This window comes from Halichoerus grypus, chromosome 14, assembly GCF_964656455.1.
Source record: "Halichoerus grypus chromosome 14, mHalGry1.hap1.1, whole genome shotgun sequence".
Classification (NCBI taxonomy): Eukaryota; Metazoa; Chordata; class Mammalia; order Carnivora; family Phocidae; genus Halichoerus; species Halichoerus grypus.
The window spans coordinates 85,409,990-85,432,643 of NC_135725.1; the positions used below are offsets into that span (position 1 = coordinate 85,409,990).

The following is a 22,654-nucleotide window of genomic DNA, read 5'->3' on the forward strand; positions in this document are numbered from 1 at the left end:
GGGCTTCCTGCTCAGCAGAGAGTCTGCTTCTCCCTCTGACCCTTCCCTCTCTCATGCTCGCTCTCTCTCTCTTTTTCTCTCTCTCTCTCAAATAAATAAATGAAATCTTAAAAAAAATTGAACCTGAATCTGATCAAGCCCCTGGATCTAATTAGAGGAAATACAGAGGACAGAGGAACACTTTAAAGGACCCCTCAGGAATACAAGCAGCATAATCCACACTGGGGGATACTCTATAGGACAAACAACCAGGTCCCTTCAACAAATAAATGGCAAGGGGGGAGAGGTGAGGACAGAAGGAGGAAGAGAGAGAGAGAAGGAGGGAAGGAGGAGAGAGGGAGACTCCAGATTGAAAGAGACTTAAGAGACACATATGGTCTTTTTTTATAAGGCGTAAAAACATTTATGAGACAATCAGGGAAATGTAAACATTGACTAGGAATGTGAGATGATAATTTGTCCAGGTGTGATAATGGCGTTATGGCTATAAACTTTTTTTTTTTTTTAGATATCCTTATCATTTGGAAAGATACTCCAAAATAGTTATGATTGAAATATTATAGAGTCCAAGATTTGCCAAACAATCGATTGGCACATTATTTTTACTTTTATATATGTTTGAAATTTTCCAGAATAAAAAACTTTACCAAAAGTAAAAAATAAAAGCGCCCCTTAACAAAGGCAGAAGCAGGATCTCTTGTGTCTCTGATGTTTTTGTGTGGTCACCTCTGTGTAAATGTGGCCTGAGTGGCTACGTTCTTTCCAGTACTCCTTCTTCCTTCTAAGTGCCTGTTGGTGAGTTAGCTCTAACCAGCCTAAGCAGAGGTGAGGAGGGGCCATGGGCGATGTCCTCTCCGCATATCAGCGTGCACCCTGGGAATAAGCACCCACCACTGGGTAGAGGGAACAAAGCTGGGTTTGGGCTCCAGCACTGAAGCCAACTTTGCATGAGTGAGGTAGGAACGTTCTAAACCCAACCTTTCAGGGCGGGCTCCTCTCTGGGTCATGTGCAATGCTGGGTGCTCACAGCCAGGTATGAACCAGGGGGATAAAAGCAGGGTCATGTAATGATTAAGAGTCTGGGCTCTGAAAGACATAGGTTCAAATCCCAGCTCCCCCAGCATGTGCCTTCACCTGGCTGAGTCTCAGTTTCCCCATCTGTAGACTGAGAACAATATGAGTACCTTCTTCATGAGGGCTGTTGTGTGGATTCATCACGAGCATGTGTGTGAGGCACTGAGCTCAGTACCCCAAACAGTGTGGTTATTGCTGCTGCTGCCCCTGCTGTTGTTATTTTATATTAATTATTAGATAGCCAGGATATAAAGTAGGGCCTTTCCCCCAAAATTATTCCTTATATCTGCTTCCTGACAGAGTATGTTGTATTATGGAGCACTTGCTCAATTATTTCATTTTGACCAATGCAATGCTGTTTGGGAAAGATGCATTATCCTGAAATGACCTCGATTCATGCTCATTTTGGACGTTAATCACAGTAACCCGACAAATGGACTAAAAGAGATAAAGTAATTTTGTGTAGCTTTAGAATTTCTCCTGGGAGTGTGGCCTTGCACACACGGGGCTGGATGCTGTTGCAAACAAGCCTTTTACAGTCCACTTTATAATGTATTATAGAAGCTGTACAGATTATGAATTTATGCCAACAAGAAGAGTAAGTATATAACCTAGTGGCACAACGTTTGGCAAATAGGTATTTGTGGCATGGGACAATTACAGCACCACACATGAATTTGTATGTCAAGCAACTTAGAAGCGGAGACAAGTGCTTTGGGAAATGATGCTGGACATCTTGAAAAGTGGTTGAGTCAAGACAAAGGACACAGATTTAAAACTGCAGGCGAAGCGCAGGCAAAAATAAAATAAAATAAAAAACAAAAGCACAAGCAAAAATAGACAAATTGGATTTGAAGATTAAAAACTTCTGTTCATCAAAGGGCACAATCAACAGAGTGAAAAGGCAACCCAACTGCACGGGAGAAAATATTTGCAAATCATATACCTGAAAAGAGGTTAATACGCAGAATATATAAAGAATTCCCACAACTCAACAACACGAAGAACCAAGCATGGACAAAAGACTTGACTAGACATTTCTCCAAAGAAGAGACCCAAACGGTCAGTGAGCACATGAAAAGATGTGCAGCGTCACTATTCATTAGGGAAATGCAAATCAAAACTGCAATCGGATACCTCCTCGTGCTCATTAGGATGCTACTAGCAAAAAAATCAGAGGACAAGGAGAAATTGGAACTCTTGTGCCCTGCCGGTGGGAATGTAAAATGGTATAGCCACTATGAAACACAGTAGGGTGGTTCCTCACAAAATTGAAATAGAACTGCCATATGATCTGGCAATCCCACTTCTGGATATATATTCAAAAGAATGGAAAGCAGGGATTTGAAGAAATATTTGTATACTCATGTTCATGGTAGCCTTATTCACCACAGCCAAGGGATGGAAGCAACTCAAGTGTCCATCAACAGATGAATGGAAAAACAGAATGCGGTATACATGTATAATGGAATATTATTCGGTCTTTAAAAGAACTTCCAACACATGTTGTAACACAGATGAACCTTGAGGACATTACGTTAAGTGAAATAAGCCAGTCACCAGTGAACAAATATGTATGATTCCACCTATATGAGATACCAATAGAGACAGAAGTAGAATGGTGGTTGCCAGGGGCTGGGAGGAGGAGAGGATGAGGAGTTAGTGTTTAATGGGAACAGAGTCTCGGTTTTGCAAGATGCAAAGAGCTCTCAAGATGGATGATGGTGATAGTTGCTTAACAAATGTGACTCTACTTAATGCCCCTGAACTGTACGCTTAAAAATGGTTGGCGGGGGGGGGGGGGGGGAGGGGGAGGGGGGCGCCTGGGTGGCTCAGTTAGTTGAGTGTTGGACTCTTGATCTCAGCTCAGGTCTTGATCTCAGGGTCCTGAGTTCAAGCCCCACATTGGGCTCTGCGCTGGCCATGGAGCCTACTTAAAAAAAAAAAAAAGAAAAGGTTAAGATAGTGAATTTTATGTCATGTGTCTCTTATCACAATTAAAAAAATAAAGAGGAAGAAATGCAAGTAAAGAACTTAAAATTAAACTAAGAAATTGCAAGAAAAATCATTTATTTATATTTATTATCTCTCTCTCTTTCTCTTTTTAAGAGGGGGAGGCAGAAGGAGAGGGAGAGAGAGAATCTTAAGCAGGCTTCCTGCCCAGTATGGAGCTCAGTCTCATGACCCTGAGATCATGACCTGAGCCGAAATCAAGAGTCAGACGCTTAACCAACGGAGCCACCCAGGCGTTCCCCTATTTATTATTTCTTTTTAACCCATCTGTTGGGTCACTGTTCTAAACATCCAAAATTATAATAAAAATTGTGATTATAATTTTGCAGGTAATACCCAACTCATAAATGTAATATGTTAAGTAGGCATGTGACAGTTTCAGCATCTGGAATTTATATACTCAAATTGACCAAAAACATTTGGGGGACATCTTTTCACTAGGGAAATACAAGCGTGCTTCCCATCCCTTCTCACATGTTCAGGGAACATAGGAATCATCTGGCAACAGCACTGTTTCCCCCACCCAGGCTCTCTTTGGACAGCCCTGGCCCTCTCCAGCCCCTGGACTGTTCCAGGTGCCTCCACAGCCTAGAACCCAGTGCTCCGGGCCTCACGACTCCCACAAAGTCTGCCCTACTCCCCTGTGGGATGCTTCCTAATCCAGAGAGTATTTGGTGTCTAAAAGGCTGGTGTTGGGGCGCCTGGGTGGCTCAGTCGTTAAGCGTCTGCCTTCGGCTCAGGTCATGTTCCCGGGGTCCTGGGATTGAGTCCCACATCGGTCTCCCTGCTCAGTGGGAAGCCTGTTTCTCCCTCTCCCTCTGCCTGCCGCTCCCCCTGTTTGTGCTCGCTCTCTCTCTGTCAAATAAATAAATAAAATCTTTTTAAAAAATAATAAAATAAAATAAAAATAAATAAAAGGCTGGTGTTTGTGTGCGCCTTTTAGTGTTCTTTTATTAGAAGGAATGATCTACTAAAAAAATGGCTGGAAATAGATTTTTTTATTTTTTTAAGTTTATTCATTTTTAAGTAATCTCTACACCCAACATGGAGCTCGAATTCATGAACCCCGAGATCAAGAGTCACATGCTCTCCCAATTGAGCCAGCCAGGTACCCCAGGAAACATTTTTTAAATTGTTCCTGCACCCCAACATGAAAACAGTTTTCCTTTCACAGGGTCCCCTTGGGGGCTATCACCTTTCAGTTGGCTCCACAATGAGTTCCCACCATGGGGAGCTGGCCTGAAGGGCCTCTGTTCCCAAGTGGCAGACAAGGGGGCCTTGAGGGAGGAATTCTGACAGTCACCACCAGGCACTGGGTGCTTATGAACAGGACCAGGCCCCTGGCCACATCCGCTCATCCCCTTGCACTGTGAGACCATCACAAGGCCCCCAGGAGCTGCCATTACGGCTGCCATCAAGAATCCCCAGAGACCCATCTCTCTTTTCCTCACCCTCTCTCATCCCCACCTCCAGGCCTCTTAGCTCCTCCCAAGCCCCAAGTCCCTGCTGCCTCAGTTTCCCCAGACTGTTCTACCCTCCCCTAGAATCTAGCAGGCCCAAATCTTCCTTTGCATCTTCTCTAGCATGGGCTGTGAATCCAAGCATCTTCAACCCTATCCTTAGTGCTCCTGGGAAGAGGGGAAGGCAGTGAGGGGGACAAAGGAAATGAGATGATCATTCAGGACAAACAATTAGACTCATCTTCTGCCATGAGAATCCGTTCCGTGCCTCGAGTCCTCAGCTGCTCCAAATGGGAGAGGCAAATCCCCCACCACCAAGGGAGCACAATGTGGACCATGTTATATTTCAAGGGCACTTGTCCCCTCTGTGTCTTGTAGAACCCCTTCCATTGCTTTGACACTGAGTGGTGCCCTCCCCACACTCCTTCCTGATCCTTCCTGGGTTTCTCCCTGAGACTGCAGGGTGGGTGGGGGTGGGGGACAGATAATCCCATCTCACCGTGAAGGAGAAACACCTGTTGCTGAAAACATCGAGGGAAACCAAAGCTGGTCCAGGAGGCAAAAGAAGGCTTCTGGGAGGTGGTGATGTTTACACCAAGGCAGGAAGGATGAATAGGAGTAAGCAAGGAACAGGCAGCAGAGAGCCTTCCAGGCAAAGAGAACAGCCCATTCAGACCCTGAAGGCGGGAGAGAGTGTGCACTGCTTGAGAAGCTAAAATAAGCACAGCGTGGTTGGTGAGCGACACAGAGAGTAAAGGGGGAAGGAGGTGGACATGGTCCAGGAGGCCTTAGGGGCCACTGGGAGGATTTTAGACTTGGAAGCTTTTCCTGGGTTTGGAAAAGCTCTTCCAGGGAGAATAACTCTGCCAGGCAGATTGTGTGCACTGAAGGGTAGGTGGAAGCCAGGACGGGGGGGATGGAATTCTCTCGCTTCTCTGTGCACTGGGAAGAGTTGCAGGGCTGCCTGGATCCCACGGAGCTCAAGAGCATGCCCAACTCACCATCCTTCAGAGGCTGCCCAGCACCCACAGGTGGGAGTGTAAGGGCAGTAGCTACTGGCCTGGCTCCGCCACTCAATGACCTTGAGCAAGGCATTTCCCCCACTCTGAGCCTCGCCTTCCCCATCTGCATAATGGGCATCAGGGCCAGCTACCTCAGTGGCCTATTTTAGGATTCCATGAGATCACAGATGTTGCAGGCTTTACAAAGGGCCTGGTATAGTGAGTCACCAATAAAGGTGAATTTACTATCGTCACTACTATTAGTGTTATTACTGATGCTTGCAGTCTGTCCCAATTCCCGGACGCTGTTTTGTCTGTTGCTTGCTGGAATGCCTCAGGATCAGCCGTGGGACTGCATGTGATGCTCTACTTCTTTGCATAAATGTGCATATTGCACTGAGGAGAGCCCCTCCTTCCACAGAGGGTCCGGCGGGGTTGCTCGGGGGACACATTCCAGAAAGAATAACTGTGTAACATGAAACCCTGAATCTGGAAACACAACCTCTATGGGAAATTAGAGGATAAGGTCTGCTCTGCGGACCGCCCAACCTCATTCCATACAAAAGGGATATTGAGACCCAAAGGCCTGGTCACTCGGCCTCCTGCCTATGGTCTCACCCCTCACCACAGCCAGAGAGATCTTCCTAAAAGAAATTAAACATGGCCATGGCACCGTGCTGTTTGAACCCTCCTGTGGCTCCCCACCGCCCTCAGGTTCAAGTTTACACTCCTCATCATGACCAACAACGCCATGTTGTCAGGCTCCTGCCCGCACCTGCAGCCACATCCTTGTTCTGAGCCAGCCATACATGCTTCCAACGGATCAAGTTCTTTCCTGCCTCAGGATCTTTGCACACCAATGACCCTCTTGCCCTCTCTAACAGGCCACTACCAATCCTTCCAGATTCAAAAGCCCACAGACCTTGTTGAACCCTCAAATAGTAATGGGAAGTAGTAATATCATCTCCACTTTCCAGCTGAAGAAACTGAGGCCCTGAGAACAACCGTATGGCTCCTGACACTAAGCCCTAAACCATGCCATCCAGACTCCAGAATCTTTGCTCACGTAAGAGGAGGCACCTGGTTCCACCATCATAACAGGAGAGTGAAGGTGGTTCAGATAAGAAGGCTGAGCCAAGGAGCAGAATGGGACCAATGTGGCACAGAGCAAAGACACTAAAGTCACAGTTAATGCATTCAAAACCCAATATGGCCACTCATACACCTGTGGTTTAAGGCGAGACATCTGACCTCTCCGAAGCTCAGTCTTCTCATCTGTAAAGTGGGGCGCACTGTGAGTATTCAGGAACCACACATAGGAAGTGCCCGGCATGTGGTAGATTCTCAGCCAATGGCATGACGCCACCCTCCCTCGATGCATCTGGGGAGGCCGCACCAGTCCAGACCAGCCCATCCCAGATGAGACTTGCATCACCCGAGGTTAGGCTGCCGGGGCCTGGGAACCATCCCTGCCCTGTTTTCTGTTTTGGGTTTTGTGTTTCCCAGCGTTTCCTTTGGAAGAAGTCCAGCTTCCTCCCTACTGGAAGGAGGCAGGAGGGGATTGTTCACGCCTGGGCCTGGATGCCCAGGGGAGCTGTGTGGGGAGGTGACAAGAGCCTGGGGTTTGGAGTCTGGCCAGTCCAGGTTTGAATCCAGAATCTGACACTTAAATGCTGTGTGACCCCAGGCAAGTGACTTCACCTCTCTGCAGTGCTGATTTCCTCACCTGTTAAGAGGTCTCAGGATTTCTACCTCAGAGAGTATTGGATGCAGATGGATGGACTGGGATGAGAGAAGATTCTGGATATACTTCCCCAGTGTATGTACAGTGATTCCTTTTGAGGAGGTGTTGAAGATGGGGAAGGAGCTATAGGCTTATATCAGGAGTTACCAACATAAACGCCCCCTGGCAAACAGCAGAGGGTGGGTGTCCTATGGCAGGGAGAGGGAAAGATTGGGGGGAGGGAGAAAGACACAATTCAGCTCTAGATTATCATCACCCTGCTGGAATGAAGGTCCAAGATGATCACACTTCTGATTTTTCAGGAGAAAAATCTGTATTTTCATTCAAAATCTCATGATCAAGATATGGTAAGGAGCATATACTATATGATTCCATTTATATACAATTCAAAAATAAGGCAAAACTCATGTATGGTGATGGAAACCATACATGAGGCTGGTTTCCTTGGAAGAGGGGTGGGCAGCACCCTGGGAGGGAGCATAAGGAGAGATTCTGGAGAGCTGGAAATAATTCTTTTGATCTGGGTGTTGGGGATATGAGTGTGTCCCCTTTGTAATTTTATGCTTTGTGCACTTCTCTAGGTGGATATTATACTTCAATAAAATGCTAAAATAATTTTAGAACAAATCAAGGCTGCAGTGCTGGGAGGAGTCAGTATGGGCCAAACTGAATGCACCTGCAGGCTGCATCCTGTGCCCCAGCTGAGGTACGGGCACTTAGCCCCTGACACCCCAAACTGGCTCCTCACCCTTCTGGAGCACCCCTGCTTTCCCAGCCACCCAGGAGGAACGCCCATCCTGCCCCACCCCAGCTGCCTCGTCTGGAGAGAGCGGGAAGCCACATCTTTGTTCAATCTGCCTGTTTGGCCAGATTCTGCTGAGCTCAAAGTCTAGAGAAAACAGCATAGTCTGTCACTTCAATGATAAAGCAATACCCCCAAAACACCTTTATTTATTATCCATCTGATTTCTCCAAGAATATCCAGAGGAGAGTAATCAAAAGGCAGGCAGAGTTCTGTTTCCAAAAAAGCCTTTCTAGAATCTGGATTTCACAAAGCCTGCCTCCCAGCCTAAGCAGCTCCCCATCCTGAGCGGCAGCAAACTCAATTGGCAGCATCCCTGGCACCCATGAGCCCTGGCCTGAGAGGGTTGGTGGTTGGCAGTGGGATTGCCGCCCCGCCCCACTCCGCCCCTCCGCCTAGTCCAGATATCTTAGTTTTATTTTTATTTTCACTCTCATTCTTTTCATTTCTGAGGGCCAATAGAAGACGCACACGCCTCCTATATAAAGCGCCACTCGCCAAGACAAATGCACATCAAATGCATTTATTTGCACAGACACCCATAAAAACTTTACTAGACACCAAATAATTACAGGAAGGGGCAAACCTCCAACTCCGCTGATCCCCAGCGTTTTGAAGTGGATTTAAGATAAAGATCAAATAGGATGGGCGCTGGCCTCCACATCACACCCAGCCCCCCTTCCCCAGCCATGGACCCTCAGGGTGGAGACGAATGAACTTTCTTGCTTTTGTGAATTTGTGTCCAATTCATATAAAATGTTTTCCTGCAAGTTATTCTTAGTGTCCTAATGGGGCTTTTATGGCTCCAAATACAGTCCTTGGCTTTTTCTTTGTTCTGGCTCAGGTCCTCGGTAGGGGAAGCCCCTGGTTCTAGATGGGTTGCTGAAATAACCCAGCCCATCCATTTGGCAAGAAATGCAAAGATTCTTGAGGAAAGTGCCTTTTAAAAAATAAATATAAATGGCACCTCGAGCGTCCCACACAGTCAGTTTTGATGCACTAGGCTGAAGGCCCTAATTCTGTTGCCTTCCAAAGCTGTCTGCCCCAGGCTCCACAGCCAGGGCAACCGGAGAAGGCTGAGGCTGTCTGTCCCGGACATCTGGGCACGGTCCGGGAAGTCTCCTGCGCCCAGCCCACAGCTGCCTGGATCTGAGTTTTGCTTGCCCTAAAGGAAGATAAACGGCTGAGCTCGGTGTGTGTCTGTTTCCCTCCTCAGGTCCTGGTTGGGAGGGGAGGAGGCAGCTGTGATCTCCCCAAGTCCCAGGGATTCCTTTTATCCAATTATTCACCAAATACTTATAGGGACCTACTATGCATCAGGCACCGTAGTGGGCACTTACATTTCATCCTCTCAACAATCCCGTGGGATAGATGCTATTACTATTCCCCCTTTACAGATGAGGAAGCTGAGGTGCAGACAGAGGCCAGCACTTTCCAGAGTCCCACAGCCACACCCTGAATCAGACGTTGGTGACTCCCTGAGACCTGCTCCTGACCACTCCTATGCACTGCCTGGCCAGTGGAAGACCATAGCTGTGGGCCACCTGGCCAGGGCACTGTCCCTCTCCAGTCCTGAGGACAGACAGAAGGCTTTAGATCTGAGCCTGAGCTCTTAACCCACCAGGGAGGAATTCCATGACTAATGACCCAGACTTTGCACTGAAAAGCCATGGGCCTATGGCCAGAGACCCCGCCAGCTGGTTAAGGTGGGGCGGGGCTGCAGGAGGGCAGAAGGACCTTGCTGGGGCAGTCCTCCACACAGCAGACAGGCATATTCCAGCACACAGCCTCAGAGCTATACACACTGTGTCTCACCAACAAACCCTGCCTAAAATCCTGTCCTCTGCCACTTCCCTCCCACTAGCCTAGAAAACCTCAGATGGGAAAGAAAGTGAGAACCCACCCTCAGCCCTGAGTCAGAGGGGCCCCAGCTTGGGCCTCTCCCCGTCATTCCTCTTTTTGGACCTCCACCTGGCTCCGGGGCTCTGTGAGCTCTCCACGGGCACAGGAAGACCATGGAAACTTTTCTCTGGGCTGTGGGAAGGTGACTAGGTTACTTATCACACGCACTCTTCTCTCTGCCCGTTGAGAAGGGGCCCGAGCCTTTGGCCCACGTGTCCTGGGGTCAGGCATGCTGGGGTCCTCAGAAGAGAGCGTGGTCACCAGCTCTGAAAGCCGGGACGCTCCACTTCTGATGTTACTGTCCTACTCCACCTCCAGACCTCCTGGATTTCCAGATCCCAGCTGCCACCAGGGAACAGGGGCCCCCAACCGAGGCCTTGTCCTGGGGTGGCTCTGGTCCACTCTGCTTCCCATGGATCTGAGAACTGCCAGGGCCAATGGTGCGGGGGCAGCGTGGGATGGGTCTGAGCGCTCTGGCAGCCCTGGCAGCCCTGACTCTCCCCGCAGGGGGAATCGGGCATCCATGCAGCCCCTCCTCTGAGCCTTCCTGCTCCGCAGGACTCTGCTGGGCATTGCCCCGTACTCCATCCCTGCCCAGGATCCTTGCTTCTAACTGGGGTTGTAAACTGGGGCGGGGGGGGGGGGCCTGGGTTTGGCTCCGGTCAGAAGCACAGCCCAGGGGAGGACGGACAGGATTCCACTGTGGGGAGGGGGTGGCCACAGGGCCGCATTTGGGAAGACCAGTAGCACAGGCAGGCACAGGGAGTGCAGGGCCCCTAAAGAGAGGAGCGAGGGGGTATAGGGAAGGGCTCTGCGGAGATGAGGCATCTGCGGGATTGGGAGAGCTGGGACTCCCGCTGAGCTTCCCTCTCAGTTCTTGCTTCCTTCCAAGAGATTCCAAACAGTCGGCTGGGTCTTTCCTTAGGTGGAGAAAATCTGAAGCTGTTTCTGCGGCTGAAGTCCAAGCCACAGAGAATCCCAGATAGGCGGGAGCACCCGGGTGTGAGCGGCTGGGGGCGTCCTGGGTCCGGGCCGCCGGGGGCTGTGGGGGTGACGGCGGGTGCCAGATCAGGCAGGCTCCGTTGCGCGGAGCAAGATGCCGCTAGCCGCCTGTGGACGGTACCTGACTCGGGGCCTAGGCTCCCCATTTTACCATCCAGCTGGCCACTTCTTCAGCAGGGAAAGCGGTGGGGAGGGCGGGAGCCGTGACTGTGCTTGAGAGAGACCTGGGTGTTCTGTACGTCTGTGTGCGAAGGACCCGGGACCGCGGACTCAGCTGGGGGAAAGAAGGACCCGGGAGCCGGGACAAAGAGCAAGGAAAAGGACTTATATGGTGATCTGGAGTGTGGGGGTGTGGTGAGGGGATGACTAGACATGGAGCAGGAGGACGTAGAGGGGGACCCCAGGTTTGTGGACTGAGCAGCTCCACTCCCAGACCAGAAAGAGCAGCCAGTACCTGGGGCGGGCATGCACCCGGCAGCCTCGGGTGACTCTGAGCACCATCCGTGGCCCTCCGAATGTCGGCCCTGGTGGTGTGGGCTGTGACTTGGGCAGGGGTGCCGGGGGTGAGGTACCAAGATTCTATGTGCCCCAGGACAGACCAACCCGGGGCACCAGAGCAGGGCTGCTGGCACGTCCTCCTGCACTGAGACCTTGCTTTTGGGTGGCCCTGGGAACGCGACCCTGGGCAGTCCACAGCCCCGACTCAGCTCTAGACACCAGCCTGAGGGTCACAGAAGTCACAGAGGCCAGGCCGCAGGAGCCCCCATTTGGCTGAAGGGGAGAAATGCGGAGAGGAAGAGGCTGGTCACAGAGAAGGTGGGGAGACAGGAGGGGAGGATGGAACGCTGCACCCGGAATGTGGGGTCTGCGGTGAGTGTGCACGGCCTGAGAGGGAGAGGGTTCCCGAGTGCGCTCTGAAGGAGAAGGCGAGGGTCTGGGCCTGGAACCAGGACCCTCTCGCCTACAGACAGTGGGTGCAGGGACGCAAAGCTGCCAGCAGAGGGCAGAATGCGCCCGGTCGGTTTGCCAGTACTGCGCGGGGTTCTGCGCGCCCGAATTTTGCCTGCCCGGCTTCTCCCGCAGCTGCCGCGCCCCCGCCCCAGATGCCGGGGGATGGAGGCCCAGGCCCGGGCCCAACCTTGGGACCTCAGGGCCTTCCAGGCTGCGCAAGGACGAGGGGCCAAGAGCGTATGAGAGAAGCTACAAATCCCCTCTTCCACCGTCCGGGATACAGACACACAAAGACGTGGAGAAATACACGGAGTCACAAAGCCTCGCGCACACACACACACACACACACAAAACCCAAAAAACTCTGAGACATGCAAGCACACAGACACAGAATCATTCAGAAACTCGAAGATACACTCAAGACACACAAAGATGACACGAAGACACAAAAACAGAAAAGTATCCCATACACACAAAGACGTCGGCACCCACATACAACGACACGGACACAGGGACACACACAAAGACCTACAAACACACAGAAGATACAGAGGCATGTTAAGACCTGCAGATGCACACCCACATGTGCACGGCAATCACACCCAGATACACAGATCATACACTCCGAGCCCAGAAAGTCTCAGGCACACAGAAATATTGTATGTGCACAGACCCGGGTGCACAGGCATGCAACAGACTCCAAAGCCGGAGCATCGACACGCGCGCGCACACACACAGATACCCACCGACACACAAGCTGGTACTGGGATGGGGCGGGAACTTTCTAATCCTCCACAAAGCCGGGCCCCTCGGCGGGGCCCCGCGGCACAGGGGGCCACTTCTGACCAAGCCTCCGGCAGGCTCCAAATCCGATCCGCCCTCTCGCCTCCAGCGGGGTCAGGGGACCCGCCTCCCATGCCCTCCGCCCCCGCCCCGCTCCGCGCGGCTGCTCCGTTCCGGGAGGGGTCGGGGCCGCCCCGCAGCGGCTCGAGGGGTCAGCCAGCGCCTGCCCCGGGCCCGCACCGGCCCCCCTGCTCCCGGGCGAGCCGCGCCTCTGTGGAGACCCAGGAGCCGAAGACACAGCCAGCCTAGACGCGGTGTACTGCAGCCGGACGCAGCGGCCTGCGCACCGAGCGCGGGTGCCAGGCCGGGTGGGTGCCAGGCCCAGCGGGCGCGAGAGTCTGGGGCTCGGTCTTGCCGACCTTTCACTCCCCAGCGTCAAAGCCCACCTTGCCCAGTCTGAGCAGAGCGCTGTCCCTGCCAGGTGCTGCCTACAGACCCCTAGCCGGGCCCCCCGCCACCAAAAGTAGCCTATCCCAACCGCCAATCCCGTTTCCATCGAGCAACCGAACACACATCGTCCTGGGCCTACAGTTACCGACCCCAGGGCCACCACCCCCTACCCGTGCAACTACAAATCCTGCGAGGCCAGGTTCTCATCCATTGCCCCCACCTCTACCCGGGGACCCCATTCTTAGACCGAATCGCCCTCTAAACTCTCCGTGCCGAACCTGGGCCTGATTCTCCTCGCCTGCCCAATGTACCCCGTCCTTGATCCCAGGGCCCTTCCAGGATCTTTGCTCACCCCTATACCCAATCTCTGCCACGCTTGAATCTTTTCCGGACCCCTCACCCCAAATCCGGGGCCCAACCCCCTCTCCCTGGGCCAGGACCCCGTTTGGCCAGTTCCGGGCCAGCAGCTCTTCCCGCCTGACGGTCCCCGTCTCTCAATCCAGCAGTCAGCCTCTCCGAGGACCAAAAGGGCCCCGGGAAGGCGCCGCCGCCCAGGGGACGTCAACTCAGCCCGGAGCGACCTACCTCGGCCGACAGATGGGGTCCCCGGGCAGCCACTCTCGGCCGGCGCCTTCCCCTGGTGGATCCGCTGCGCTCCCCGCCGTTCGTGCAGTCTGGCCTCGCATGGGGCCACTCCTCTTAGCGCTGAAGCTTTAGAAAATATTAATAATAAAAGCAAGCAAGCAAGAAAAAAGAAAGCCTTCATTCCCCAACTCCCAAATCAATTTTTCAAAGGGGTGGGGCAGAAGGATTTGTTTCGAAGGTGACCCAAACTTCTGCAAGGGGCCAGCCGGCGCTCGGTCTGGCCGGGGCGCCGGGGCCCGCGCTCCAGGCCAGGCGCGGAGCGGGGCGCAAGCTGGGGGCGCGGGGAGCCCTCCCGCGGGGGGGGAGGCGACGGCACTATTTGACGTGGAGCCGCCGGCTCATCCCGGCGCAGGGATACGAGGCGCACCAATGAGTTCAAATGTCAGGAAGTTTGAGGAGGGGTGAGGCGGCTCCCGGCCGGAGTATCCCTCCGCCGCCAGCCCCAGCTCTAAACCCAGCTGCTCCTCCGGCGCACCATGGCACTGGAGTAGTGCGGGGAGCGCGCCTGGAGCCCCGCGGCCCGCTGCGCCCCGCCCGGGACCCCGCTGCGCCGCCCGCGCCCCCCCAGCCCGCGGGGCCGCCCCTGCACCCCCGCCCCCTCCCCCGCCCGCCGCCGCCGCCGCCGCCGCCGCTGCCGCCGCCGCCTCCTCCCCGCGGCTCCGTCTGCCGCCGCCGCCGCAGCCCGGCTCCGGGGCTGACAAGCAGGTGACAGAGGAGCCGGCGCGCGTGGCTGCGAGTGCCCGGGAGAACGCGGCGCGGACGGCAGCGCCCCGGCCCGCCCGCACGACGCCGGGGCCCGGGGCCAGCGCGTCGGCGCTCCACGCTCGCCGGGGGCGCCCGGCGGCCCCTGCCGCAGCCCCAACCCCGCGGGGGCCGCGCCTCCCCGGCTCCCGAGCCGCGCCGGCGGCGAGCGGGCAGGCGGGCGGGCGGGTGAGCACCCTGGCCGGCGGGGCCCGCGGCGCGCCCCGCGTCCCATGGATATAGCAACAGGTCCCGAGTCGCTGGAGAGGTGCTTCCCCCGTGGGCAGACGGACTGCGCCAAGATGCTGGACGGCATCAAGATGGAGGAGCACGCCCTGCGCCCCGGGCCCGCCACTCTGGGGGTGCTGCTGGGTGAGTGCGGCGTCAGAACGCCCGAGTGGTCATGGGCAGGGGACAGGGGCATCCTCCCGAGATGGACACAGGCGTCCAGACCAACGGAATAAGGAAATGGTTTGCAGGACATGGGGGTGCGGGAGGACACAGACTAGACTCCTGCAGTGATTGCCAGAGGGGCAACAGGCACCCCTAAACAGGCATCGTGAGGAGACAGAGATTTGCAGGACACCACCTAGGAGGCGGGAGGCCAGGACAGCTCCAGCTGCCACCCACCATCCTCACTGGGCCTTGGTGCTAGAGCTGCCACTCCCGAGGGGGTAGGAGGCGGGAAGCAAGAGTGATGGAGGACCCAAGTAGTCACCTTAGCAAGCTTGGGAGCGGTGCCAGGTCACTTGGTGGGGGGAGCTTCTAAGAGAAAAATGTCCCCTGGGCCACCCAAACTACAGGTTTTGGGGAGATTGGGGACAGAAGACCACGAACGCCACCGTGGGCGTGTCAGCCAGCAAGCGCCCCAGCCTCACCTCGCCTGTCTTGGTCCCAGCCGGCTACCCCGCGCCGTGCCGGTTCATGTAGTAACACCAAGCGCTGGATCTCCGGAGAAAGGGAGAGTGCAGCGCCGAGCCAAGGCTCGAGACCCGCGGCCTCTCCGCGCGGGAGTCCGCGGACTGGGACGAACCAGCTGAGGCTGCCCGGGCCCTGGTGCGGCGGCCGGGGGAGCGCAGGCGGCGGGCGGCGCTCCCGGGTTGCCCTCGCCCTTGGGCCCCGGGCTGCGGGCACCGCGCGGCCGGGACGCTGGGGCCAGGCTGGTCGGCGCTGACCGCCCGGCTCTCGCCCTGTGCGCTGCAGGCTCCGACTGCCCGCATCCCGCCGTCTGCGAGGGCTGCCAGCGGCCCATCTCCGACCGCTTCCTGATGCGAGTCAACGAGTCGTCCTGGCACGAGGAGTGTTTGCAGTGCGCGGCGTGTCAGCAAGCCCTCACCACCAGCTGCTACTTCCGGGATCGGAAACTGTACTGCAAACAAGACTACCAACAGTAAGCGCCTCTCGTCCTCCTCCTTCCCTGCCGCCGCCCGGCACTCGAGCCCGGCCACCCCCACTGTCAGGCCAGGCCCGCGTCCGCCCAACTGCCGGCTCTGCGCGCCGCTGGGCCCATCAGCTCCGAGGGCTGTGAGGGCTGCGCGACGCCGGGCAGGAACGAACCATCCCAGCCTGGCTGCCACTGGTGAGGTGGCTGGGAGCCTCTGGTGGTCCCTAGTTGCCATCTTTTGTCCGGAAACCTGCACTGGTTGGGGTACAGGACAAGGCCCTTTGGCCAACTAGGGGGATACCATCCCTCTGTGCAGGGACAGGGCCTGACCTCACTGAGGCCTAAATTGGGGACCAAGAATTGATTCCCAAATGAAAACAGTGCTTTAGGGGAGCCAGGCCCTGGTGGTGTGCTTCCCAAAAGTAGGGTTTTATGGAGGTCTGGGGTTCCTGGAGCAAGGAAGTGCAGTTTGGAGTGGGGGCGTGCTGAACTGGCTGAGCAGCTCAGGATGTCCCCTTCCTGCCATTCTCCCTGTTGTATTTTCAGTCCCTGATAGAAAAGTGTCCATTCCCTCCAAACCGTTCCATGCGGGAATTTTGCACTTAACAATTTTTGCTGGCTGGAGGAGCTGTCTAGGAAGAGGACCTCAAGGTGGCAAACCACAATCTGGGGCTCCTGGGGGCGGGGATGAAGAACTGCCCAAATCAGCCTTCCCCAGCAGGCCCTCTTTCTTGCACACTGTTTGTGTTGGAGAAGGGGGTGGCTTGCTCTGCCCTGGCGTAGCCTAAGCCTCAGAGTTGAGTCCAGAGACTATGGGTTGAATCCTACCTGCTGACTTTTGTTTTTAGCTGAGACTATGGATTTGTGTGGCAAGGTACTGGGACAGATAAGAGCAGATGTGGGCTTTTTCTTTTGACCCTCTGGGTTTTGTGCCTGGCAGTGTGATTGAGAGGGAGGCAGAGAGGAGCAATAGCTGAAAGAAGGGTGTGGGCACCCCCAAGCAGGCATTGCGGAGACAAGTGGGTGCATTCGAGAACTTTCTAGTAAAGCGCAAAAGACCCTTTTAGATGGGACTGCAGGGTGAGTAGGCTCTCAGGTGGTTTGGGGCTCCGAGGGAGCTGTGTGTGCCCAAGCCTCCAGGAAAAGGTTGGGCTGCCAATGCCTGCTGATGATTGCAGGCTACCTGTCTGCCCAGGGACTGTTCCTAAATCCAGGCCCTGATGGGAAGTGGAGCAGGGGGGTGCCCCATTTCCATCTCTCTAGCTGCTTGGCTGAGGCCTGGAAATAGTGGGGCTGTAGGCTAGAGCCCTGGAGAGGGTATTAGGTTCTATTCTGAAAGGTTCTGGCTGAGCCCCACAACAGCACCTAATCTGGCTGTGCTACCCTGGTCGGGAGGGTCCGACAGGACCTGCTCTTTGCACCTTGCTCTTCCTGCCCACTGGGGGCTCTGCGGGAAGTAATTGGGGTACACTTTGGAGAGTCAACTCTTTTGCTGATCCCAGAGTCTTGCTGAGACTTCTTCCTCTGTCTGGAGCACCCCAAATTAGGCACACTGCCGTTGGTAGGGTTTGTGCTATGCCCTGGACTGATATGATTCTAGTTCCAGGAGAACGTGTCCCCGCCAGCCAGTTTGGCCACAAGCAGGCATAGAGCAGCACAAATAAAATGGAGAAAGTAGTTTGGGGTAGACGTGGTTGGGGGCTTTGGTCGGGCCAAGAGGCAGGGATCACCAGCTTCCAGCCCACCCATATCCTGCCGGCCTGCACCTCTGCCTGCCTGACCCTGAGCTCAGCTCTGGCAGTGCCACTTCCACCTTAGCCACTGGCCTGGATGACTCAACATGTGGGGGCAGGAGGCCCAGGAAACTGGAAATGGGCCTCCAAGTCATGTGTGCAGATTTTTTGGGGGGGAAAAATGTTTTACATATTGGAAGGACCCTTTCCAACCTCTTATATGCATCTGCCAGGTCTCTTCCCCTACCGCTCAGTCCTTTATGGAGCTTCTGTTTAAAACAAGGAGAGGATGCTCCCTGGTTCTTCGGAGCACAGAACTGTAAAGTCACAAAATTTGAGCAGGATGTTCCCTTACAGCACAGCGGCCAACCCCCTAATTTTACAAAACAATTAAACATTAAACATTTGTGTTCGCTTTGTTGAAAGCTTATTTGTTTTTAAAAAGGAGAGGAAAAAAGGCGCCTCTCTGAGAGCTTGATGCTTCTGCATTGTTGGGATGTGTTTGCCGGTGAATTTTGGCGCTGGGAGAATCTCAGGTCCTGAGTTCCGAGTCTGGGTCCTGCAAGGCGGCAGCCTCCAGGCGGGCATTATTCACGCCCCTCACGGTGCCCTCCTCCTCCCTCGCCCCCTCTTTCTTCCAATAAGGCCAATTAGGTATCTGCAACTAGGCCGGCCGGTTGGGGGCTGAGGAGAGGTTGTTATCAAGACAATCCTATGGACAAATACCCCGGCGGGTCTCGCCTCAGCGTTTCTCAGGGAGAGCCAGCGCAGCGAGGCAGACAGGGGCTCACGGGGGAAGCGATGTTCTTTTGCACAATAAAAGTGTATTTCACGATTTATTTTTTTCTTTGAGGATCGCAGATGCATATTTATTGCATCAGTGCCTAAATGCTTTTCAGACGAGAATCCAGGCAAGTGGGCGCAGAAACGTACCTTCTCGATTTTGTCGAGCCTTTGTGTCAGCGGTATAGGGAAATTAACACCCCCCCCCCCCCCGCCGCCAATAACTTTTGGAAAATGTGTCCTCGGCCCACGAGGAGCTTGCGGGGCTTGGTCCTTAGAAAGAGGTTGCTATTTTTATTAAGCGTCTCTTCTTCCTTTCGATTTGTTTTAAAGATCCGGGACACCCAGAAGCGCAACGTTATTTTACGCACCACGGGGGTGATTAATTGACGTTCGGGAACATTTAATAGCATTTGATAAAATCCACCCGCACGTCCTGGACGGACGAAGCAGAGCGAGGGCCACGGCATTTGGGCATTTTCACGCATAACTCGAAAAGTTTACTTTTTCTCCGTACGTGTTTTTGGGGGCTCTTTCTTTAAAAAAAAAAAAAAAAAAAAGCGTCGGATCGTTCTGCGCCCGAGACTCTGGCCCCTCGGCAGCTGGAGCTCCTTCTCGGACTCAAAACCGGGTTAGAAACCGGGAGGAAACGGGGCCTCCAAACGCAAAATCACGAACACCTCTCTCTCCTTCCTCCACCGGAGAACACATGAAAAAAAAAAAAAAAAAAGACAACATAACCCCCCGCCCCATTTTTTTCTTGGTGGCTTGGCCAAATAGAATTATGTAAGTCTTTTTTCTTGCCGTCTGTCGCTCGTCTGGAAAGCGTTTCTATCCTGAGGAGGTGGCGAATTCCTGGAGGAGGCTCCGGAAGGGGGGAGGGTCGGTGGGAGAGTCCAAAAATCTGTCACAAAATGGAGTCTAATCGCTTGTAAGACAGCTCCCAGGCCTGGCGACCCGAGATCCGTTGGTGTGCGCGCGGGAGCCTGCGTGCGCCGAAAGACGCGGCGTTCCTGCTCGGGCCATGCTCCCACCTCGGCGTCCCGGGCTGGCGGCGCCCTTCCGCCCGCAGGCCTCGCCTCTCGGCGAGCAGAGTTACAGGGCTCCGCTGAGCCTGCGACGGTCCCCTTGGGCTCGCCTGCCCAGGTAGGGTGCGCCCACCCGCGGAACGGGGCGGGGAGGGGGGCACAGCGAGACTTTGAGTTTCAGAAAAAAACTGAGTCCTGGGGTGATTTTTTTTTTTTTTTTTTTTTTTTTTTGGTAAATCTACCCCAGCTGGCTGAGGCTCCTGTGGCCCAACCTGGCTCTTCCCAGCACATTCCTTTCCTTCTTTCCTTGGAAGTGTTTACACCGGGAAAGGCCTTCCAGGGAGGCTCACCTCTCCTCAGAGCACTAGCTCTGGCAGAGTAGGGGTGTGGCACGCACGCAGAGAGCAAAGTCAGGCTCCAGCCTTTTCGGCCTGCTGTTTCTCCCAGCTTGCAAGGCCTCCCATAAGGCCTTCCTGCAGGGTGCCAGTTACCAGCAGCACCTCCTCTACCAGTAGGTATCCCAGCTGGCATGGCCCCCATCTGTCTCATTCAGAACTGCAGACATCCCTGCCCACAGCCTGAGGTAGAGGGTCTGTGCTGGAAATGGATCCGCTTGGAAGGAAAAGCCAGCGCTTGGCCTTGTAGAAGGGCCTTGGTAGTGCTCTCGCTGGGGGTTTGAAGGCTGAAGGGCTCTCACTCTGCCAGCCCAAGTCTGGGGACCCTCTGGCCCCTGGGATGGCACCCTCCTTTTAACCCCAGCCCCTTGGCTGCAGGTAGCAGAGTAAGCAAAGGCCTTAAGCTGCAGTCATCTGCTGCTGAACGGAGGCATTATTCACAGCTGACTCCTGGCTCACCCTGTATTCCCCAGGCTCTGGACTAGTGTAGCCTCATTTGTTTGCCGGATTTTCTCCAAGTCAGGGAAGAAGGCTGTGAGGATTTCCTCTGGAGTAGGTGATTGTTGACCCTCAGCAACCTCCTACCCTGCCTGTTTGGAGCCAGGCTTAGGACCACACAGTCCTGGCATCTACCTGAGCCTCTTCTGTAAAATGGGGACATAGCCACCTGGGGGAAAGGATTCTAATAAGGATTCGAGATAACATGCCCCAAAGGACCTGGCATCTCGCCTGGCATGTTGTTAATACTCTGGAAATTACTATTGTTACCATTATCACCAGCAGTGTGGCAAGGAATGTCTTGTCTCCAAGGAGACACCAAACTGCCTATGGGTTCCATGCCAGAGAAAGGTGCACCTGGCGTGGTAGGCTTGCCATGAGCCTCTCTATGCAGGGAAGATGAGGGGCACCCCTGGGAAAATCATTCCCTTTGCCTGAGTGGGGCACTGTGAGGGCCATGCCTTCTTCAATGAGGAGAAGAGCTCTAGACTCTGAGACAGAGCTGGGTTCGCCTCCCAGCCCCACCATTCAGCAGCCATGTGATCCTAGCCAACTGACTACCTGTTTCAGAGCCCCAGTTCTCCATCAGCAAATTAGGGGTGATGATACAATTTCCCAGGGTGGTTGTAAGGATGACACAAGGTACCTGGTGGGGCTTCAGTAAATGTTCCATACTCCGTGGGATCCAGAATCCTCTTCACTACCTCCAGAGAGGCAGAAAAACTTCTGATTATATAGATAAGAACAATTGCCAACTGTGCATTATCAGGAAGGGCAGGTAGCAGGAAGGGCTTGGTGTTCTGGCCTCTTTCTCCTTGGGGGCCGTGAGAGGGAGTGGAATGGGTCCAGAGCAAAGAGCTTAACACTGGGAAGCAATTCGACTCTTCAGGGTCTGAGAATAGCTTGGAAAAGCATACTCAATAATATAATTTCATATTTGGAAAACCCTTCATGCTTACTGTTTTTGTGATTCAAATGACAAGGGGAAAAAAGCTCAACCCAACATCTCCGAGGAGGAGGATGAGGGAGAGATTCAGAAGGAGAGGGGGAGGAAATGAGGTCGAGAGATTCAGGGATCTGTTTGTTTCTCCAAAAGATGAGGTTTAAAAGATGGAGAAACACCAGCTCAGGTGGTCAGAAGGATCCTTCAGCCCACAGAGGTTTGTTCTGTCCAGGATGGGCTGGCTGTGCTTCTCCAGGGAATTTCTTCTGTCCTGCGGCTATGAGGTTTTTAAAACAAAAAAGGGGGGAAAAAAATTCCCAGTCCTACTTTGGCATTAGTTAGGCTGAGGAATGGAGGATACGTTCAGAGACATGAGTTATAACTTCCAATTTGTTGGACACCACAATCAGGCCTCAGCTTCAAGGGAGGGAGGAAGAAAGGGATGGTCCGCTCATCCAAGGAGCCCGTATGAGCTGTCAGTCAACCAGGGGTGCAGGAGGACCCAAAGCCCTTGGCTTTCTGGCTGACCCAGCCCTCTCCAACTCCCAGATTCTGTGCTGATGGCAGCAGAGAGCAAAACCAAAATTATATGTATTTATTGCTCCTGCAGTCAGAAGTGGGGAGGTGGTGGTAGTGAAGGGAGGGTAAGGCTGAAAACCATATTTGAAAAAGTTGATTCACGAAAGCAGAGGAAGCAAAGTGGCAGACGTTTGCCATTTCATCGACCGGCTGGTGTTCTCCATTCATGTCATAAATGTCTCCTGTCATTTGAAGCCAAAAGCAACATGATTTGGTTCCCCGGTGGCCTATAGGGTTTTTCTCTCTTTTTTTGCAGTAAATGTTTATTTGTTAATAATATACTTTAAACAGCCTAGCTTTGACCTCAAGTCTCCCGAAGCATCCATCTTCTCTCAGAAAAATCTTTCAAAGTTTGTGTAATTTTGGGGGGAAGGTGTAACTGACGGGGCAGTGAAGGGTCTGTGTTTGCTTTAACTACCGCTGTGTTGTGGAGTGGTGGGGTATAAGGGGCCACTGTGCTCAGAATGGCAACTTTCTTGGGTTTCAGGCCTGGCTGACAGCACTTCCTCGCTGCCCTTTACCTTTGCTTCGCCTGATCAGAACAAATAAATTTCTGCGTGGGCCCTTCCTTTGTTATTCCCGGGGCAACATTGTATCCATTTCTGTTCAGCTTCTTGACTGGCAGCCACTGGACCTGCCCTGTCGACCCTGGGGCCCCCCGAGGGGGGTTGGGGGAGTGTAGGGGTCCCAGGGATATGTGAGTACATTGCAGGGGGCGGGGGGCTTTGTCTCAATCGGGAGCC

The 22,654-nt window shown here is 53.9% G+C and overlaps 1 protein-coding gene across 1 annotated transcript; it reads left to right on the top strand.

Moving 5' to 3' along the window:
• Positions 1 to 14,817: 14,817 nt before the first annotated feature.
• On the top strand, positions 14,818 to 19,220 carry LOC144379998 (LIM homeobox transcription factor 1-beta-like). Its single transcript, XM_078061285.1, has 3 exons — positions 14,818 to 14,940; positions 15,772 to 15,958; positions 18,802 to 19,220. The coding sequence occupies exons 1-3, from the start codon at positions 14,871 to 14,873 to the stop codon at positions 18,848 to 18,850; spliced, it is 306 nt and encodes a 101-aa protein (XP_077917411.1). The 5' UTR covers positions 14,818 to 14,870; the 3' UTR covers positions 18,851 to 19,220.
• The last annotated feature ends 3,434 nt before the right edge of the window (positions 19,221 to 22,654 follow it).

Excerpts from the sequence above, each read along its gene's own strand:
- LOC144379998 (XM_078061285.1), top strand. The coding sequence starts at position 14,871 with ATGCTGGACGGCATCAAGATGGAGGAGCACGCCCTGCGCCCCGGGCCC. Across the intron at positions 14,941-15,771 it reads CACTCTGGGGGTGCTGCTGG|GCTCCGACTGCCCGCATCCC; the intron begins GTGAGTGCGGCG and ends TGTGCGCTGCAG. Across the intron at positions 15,959-18,801 it reads TGCAAACAAGACTACCAACA|ATCCGGGACACCCAGAAGCG; the intron begins GTAAGCGCCTCT and ends TTTGTTTTAAAG.